Source organism: Lampetra planeri, chromosome 43 (genome assembly GCF_965212315.1).
Source record: "Lampetra planeri chromosome 43, kcLamPlan1.2.h2, whole genome shotgun sequence".
NCBI classification, from domain to species: domain Eukaryota; kingdom Metazoa; phylum Chordata; class Hyperoartia; order Petromyzontiformes; family Petromyzontidae; genus Lampetra; species Lampetra planeri.
Genome location: NC_136149.1, coordinates 3,717,278 through 3,723,081, shown reverse-complemented (window position 1 = coordinate 3,723,081; position 5,804 = coordinate 3,717,278). Strand labels below are relative to the sequence as shown.

The following is a 5,804-nucleotide window of genomic DNA, read 5'->3' as shown; positions in this document are numbered from 1 at the left end:
TTTATGGTTTCAAACAACGACTTCGTTGGCGGCTCCGCTGGTCAGAAGCGCGTGGACAATGGATTCGTAAATCCACCAGGCCCTGGATCGACAGCGTCGCCACCTCCAGCCGTCGGTCAGCTGTCGGAGTTTCCAATTGTTCGGCTCGCGAAACAATAGCCCACGGATGCCCCCACCAACGTGTCACTCCGCGATGTTTGCCGTTGAGTGGTAAGGCATCCGCCGTGGTACAAAGTGCGCGCGACACCTCTGGGGCAGTGTCAACACACGTGCACACACACACAAAGGCAAAGATCCCCTTGTAGCCTTCACAGGCTGTTGGGGCAAGTGCTGTTAGCGAGCACCTATGAAGGTCGGCACGGCACACGAGGGGGGTGGGTGGCCAGCACCACGCCCGGCCGCCTTTGTCTCCCCAGTGGCGATGTTTTACGCACAGCACCAGTTACTCATTTGAGGCCGAGTCGACCCAGGGGAGGCCCAGGAACCGGTTCAGATAATCGTCACCGGTGTTGGCCGTGAGCGGGAATCGAACTCTGCTCGCCCGGGTTTATCGCGCAACGCCCTAACCACTGCGCCACCGCTCCCCACAACACACACGCGCACGCACGCGCGCGCTGGCTCACACGCGGCGTGTGACTCAACGTCGAAGGGAAGGTGGCCGAGGGCTTCGCTGGTTCTCGCTTTGAAGAGGAATAACAAACAACTGTCTGCAAGTCCTCGCTCAAGCCCCTCGCGCGTGGCGCCGCGTCGGTTTGGTCGCAAGGTCCCCGTGCAGATGTCGTGCCCTTGTGACGGAAGCAGCCACCACGTGCAGGAGGAGGAGGAGAAAGTTCGCTGTGATTGAGGGAGACCCGCGGGCTAACTCGACCTTACAGATCGGCGGAGTGTGGCTGCGGCGAGCGAGCGAACGAGCGAGCGCTGACCGACTCAAGGAATTCCATTGAAGAGGTAACCCAGTGGAAGATCAAACATGGTGGTCCAGATGTCTTGTGACCCCCCCCCCCCCCCCCCCATTTACTTCTCTAAATCTGAAAATGTTTTTTGTAGTAATGTTTTTTTTAATCATAAAAAAACTGAAATTAATATGTAAAGGAACAACAAATGTTATGGGGTTAATTAATTGGGGGGTCACAAGACGTCTAGGCCACGCTGTGTAGCCCTGTATTTCGCGTGTGTGTGTGTCACCTTGTTGCTAACGAGACCGAGGTGTGATCTAAAGTTGAGCGTTTGCTGGCTGCTGATACGAAATGCCTCGCTGGGTTCTTCGTCATGAAGCTGGAGAGATGGCTGAACTTTGTACAAAAAAACAAAACACGGTTATGCTTACTCTTTGGTTTTTTTGTTCCACCTGAAGACGGGGGCTTGTGTTGCCTCCGAAACGCCGTGATTTTATTGATTTGTTTCCTTTTTTAACCTACGTGATTTTAACGACAAAACCAAAGAGTATGGATCCTTGCAGTCACGAAAGCTTCAAATCTAAAACGGTTATGCTTCTTCGTTATCGCCAATGTCCTCAATGGATTTCAGTTGAGTATAACGACCGACACTCACTGCACGCATCCCGCCTCTCGTCAGATCTCCGAAAGCTAAGCGGGTTTCAGCCTGCATGGATACCGCTAGAATGGGGGACCGCGTGCGTTGTGGGCTCGTACTGCGATGTGTCCGGGAGATGCAACCGCGCCAATGGATCCTTAAATCTATCTGTGCGGACCTCGGAGTGCTACCTTGCTGGGTTTTCTCTAGGTCGCGTTTGCGTTTTGCGCTGACGAGTCAAACTCTACATTTTAATTGAACTGTCCAAATGTATCAACGCAGGGCCCTCATGGAAACAATAGACTGGGCAGGTAAGGAACACTGTTAATTATTATTAACATTGTAAACAAACTAAAATCAAGTAACCTCCATGACTGACAAGGGGAAAATCACACCTTCATCCAGCCGTGGCTAGAAAGGAGCTGTTGCATTACGCATCACGAAATTGACGCATTTCCATCGACTGCTTCTGGTACGATTGGTATCTGAAGCCCGTATCGCGTCAGGCGCAATCTACACGGGCCCTGCACCAGCGCTATCGAAGGTCACTGCGAGTTCCACGTGGGACGTCAGGGCATTAAGGTGAATGTGGTCAGCTGTGACGCACTCTGGCACTAGTCCAGATTGCCCCTGGAACGAAGTTAAACAGGAATAAAGCGTAGGGGGCTGCATCGTTGTAAACATACGGAGACCCCACCCCCATCCGCCTTCCCTCACCAAAAAAACCACTGTATTTTTTTTCATATAACAGCTTTGAACGGTCAGCGAAGAGCAACCGTTAGAGACTTGAATTTTGAAGTGCTTTAGCCATCCATTTAATTGCTTTCTATGAGAATTGGTGAATTGCAGATAAACTCGCCCACCGACTCGTCCAGCCACCGTCTTCACCTGCATATATTTGAGGCTTTGCGAAGTTCTTACGCTTTGCTGTTCGTATCCACGATCGCACACAAGAGAGAGAGCGACAGCCAGATATTTTCCATTCGTGCAACAGGCATCTGCCTCTGCCCTTGTTTGTGTTGATCAAATTTAAAGCAAGGGTTCGGCACAAATGGCGCAACATATTTTTTTTGTATAAATATATTCGTACCACCAACTCAGATTTTACTCATCCACAAACACACATCTCGGCAAAAACGGCAGCGAATTACCACAACGGTCGGTTTGCCAAATTATCGTTGGCGATTTTACATTTCACAAATTATCGTGACGCGTTCTTTATCGCGGCAGCCGCCACCGGGGTTGAACCCGTGACCTTAAATACATTTCACAGTCGAGTGACTACAGGGCCCGTTCCATGCCTGACCCAAATGTTTCAGTTCGTAGGCGAGAGCTGTGTCGCTGTAAAACCACAGCAGTTGCGTGAGCTCAGCCTCACGGTGCTGGCAGCAGCATCCGTTTGAGATTCCTTGGAAGAAAAAAACAACGGTGAGTCATTGTAAACAGAATTTAAATCAAAAGTGATTATATATTTTTTTTTTCAACAAATCACCGATTGTGGTGGGCTTTTGTTATTTCTTGCAATGAATTCCAGTGGGTTTCTCTTTTTGTTCGTTCTCCAGTTCTGAGAATTCACCACACGGGAGCTAACTTCCGTGCGCCTCCGTTGCGAGCCCTACATGGACGAACGACACCAATATCATTTAGCGCAATGCAATTGCAACGGGATACGGTCTGTCGCGAGATAGCGCAGCGCTCGTTTTTCCGGCGCTTTATCTCGAGAGCAGCGCTAACTGAGTAACGAAGCAGCAATTTCGCGGCTGCGTCAAACGCAGTCACCACCCCCCCCCCCCCCTTTGCCGGTTATCCCAAATGTCCCGCGTCTGTTTCACTGCGATGATTCCATCAACGCGTTTGTTTGCACTACTTTGCCCCCCATCGTCATCGTCATCATCATTATGTTTTCCCTTCTGGAGGCCGGGCAGTTGAAACGGAAGAAAGCGACCGTCGGGTGTGAAACTTAAGGACGACCCGACGCCGAAGCCTGCGCTGTTGAAGTCCGTCGCGATGAGCGGAGTCGACGTCGCGAACGAAAGCCTCGCCGCTCTCCACAACGGCACCGCGATCAAGAACCTCGCCTCCGAGCGGTGTCCCGCGGCGTTCACGAACCCCACGACTCTCACCGCCGTCCCCGTTATGTACGGGCTCATATTCGTGGCGGGCCTCGTGGGCAACACCATGGTGGTGGCGGTCGTGCTCAAATATCTGAAGCTCAGGAACGTCGCCAACGTGTACATCGTGAACCTGGCGACGGCCGACCTCGTGTTCGTGACCACCCTGCCTCTCTGGGCCGCCTCCGTAGCGCGCGGCTACGACTGGCCCTTCGGCGGCTTCCTCTGCAGGGTGTCGGCCACCGTCGTCAGCGTCAACATGTACGCCAGCATCCTGTTGCTCGCCTGCATGAGCGTCGACCGCTACCTGGCCATCGTGCGGCCGCTGCAGTCGCGCGGCAGACGCACGCGCAGGCGCGCCCGCGCGGCCTGCGTCGTCGTGTGGGTCACGGCGGTGCTCCTCAGCGTGCCCGTCGCCGTCTTCAGGGTGACCTTCGTCCACGGCGGAAGAACGGTGTGCGCACTGCGCTACCCGAGCGCGCGCACCTGGTTCCTGGCGATGAACGTCACCCGCAACGTGGCCGGCTTCCTCGTGCCCTTCCTCGTCATCGTCACCTGCTACAGCCTCATCGGCAGGACGCTTCTGCGCCGCGGCGGCGACGTCGTCAGGCGGGACAAGGTGCTGCCCGCCGTGCTGGCGGTGGTGTTGGCCTTCCTGCTCTGCTGGCTGCCCTACCACGTGCTCACGCTGCTGGACACGCTCGTTCGCCTGCGCGTGCTGCGGGGATGCGGCGTCACTGCGGCCGTCGACGCAGCCATGCCGGTCGCGGTGGTCGTAGCTTACACCAACAGCTGCCTCAACCCACTGCTCTATAGCTTCGTGGGCAAGGGCTTCCGGCAGGGCTTTGGCCGGTTACTGCGGCTCAGCGCCTACGTGCCTCGGCCGCTCGCCAGCTCGTTCACTCGCTCGAGCTCGCTGCGCTCACGCGTGGTCGAGATGGAGAGCCTTCGCTGAAGAGCGCAGCCTGCCCAGGCCGGCAGGGACGTGGAGGCCGTCGTGAGACTCGAGGAGGGAGGGACGGAGGGAGGGATGGCGCTCGTGCCGCACTGGTATGTTTTTTTTGTCATTTCCCGAGGAATGTCCACCCCGAGGGGAAATTAAATTAAAGTGATTTTCGAGATGTGGATGTGTTCGCCAATGGATCGGCGGGAGCGGCGGTGCCATGCGCCGATGTTGGCTCATTATTAATTCCAACCCAGCGAGGCCCGGTATCAATTTCGGTCGTTGTTTGTGAATTGGTGTGCGCTTTTTTTAATGTGTGTTTACGGCAATCGAATTGCTATTCAATGATGATGGCGATCGCTTGTGTTGTGATCGAAACGTCGTAGTTTTTTGTTATTTTCTTTGAACCATCTACGTGACTTTACCGAAAGACCCAAGAATAAGAATTCCTGCAGTCACGAAATCTTTGAGTCAAGATTTAATCGAATTGCTGTTTGCAATCGCAGAATTGAAACGACGCAGTTAAACAAAATTATAACTGAATACTTTTGTAAACATTTTTGCTAGATAGAATTGCGTTTGCAGTTACGTATAAGCACAGTGCTTTTCTCTGTTCTACATAAGGGACATTGCCCTAAACGCCCGTCAAATGTAATATTTTGTAATCGAATTGGCAGTGTTCCTGACAGAGCAGGTGCTTTTTATTTATTTAACATTTGCTCGTCGGGTTTTCTTTTGAAGATAACCGTTTCATGTAGACACCTTCTTCTCTATGGCTGCAGCTGTGCCGTGTCAATATTTCCCCCCTCCCCCCCCCCGTCTTTATTGAAACGTGCCCGGAATGCGATCGGATCGCGTTACCTGGGCGAATACACTGACAGAAGGCATCGAGCTTGTTTTCTTATTGGCGCACCCTGTCACACACTCACACACACGACAGCGAACTCTTGATCTGATGTTAGAAGGGTCAAAACACAGTGCATTTGAAACATCATCACGACCCATGGGCAGATAGCCCGTAGTTGTCCACTGCACATTGGGTCATTTGTTTACACTTTCCTCTCTGTCCTGTGCCAATCTGCTCAAGTAGTGGCCACGTTTCGATTTAAAGCTTTCGTGACTGCAGGGATTCATCTTCTGGTTCTTTCGGTAAAGTCACGTAGAAGGGAAGTAATAAAATAATAAATATAAAACATAATAAAATAATTCTCACGACG

General features: G+C 52.7%; 1 protein-coding gene across 1 annotated transcript; it reads left to right on the top strand.

Annotated features, from left to right (window-relative positions):
- The first annotated feature begins 542 nt into the window (after window positions 1-542).
- Window positions 543-5,804, top strand: LOC144732607 (type-1 angiotensin II receptor A-like). The gene is made up of 2 exons (XM_078614085.1): window positions 543-948; window positions 3,450-5,804. Exon 2 carries the CDS (start codon window positions 3,541-3,543, stop codon window positions 4,597-4,599), a length of 1,059 nt encoding a protein of 352 aa, XP_078470211.1. The 5' UTR covers window positions 543-948; window positions 3,450-3,540; the 3' UTR covers window positions 4,600-5,804.

What these genes read in the sequence shown, in the direction of transcription:
- LOC144732607 (XM_078614085.1), top strand. Translation starts at nt 3,541, where the DNA reads ATGAGCGGAGTCGACGTCGCGAACGAAAGCCTCGCCGCTCTCCACAAC.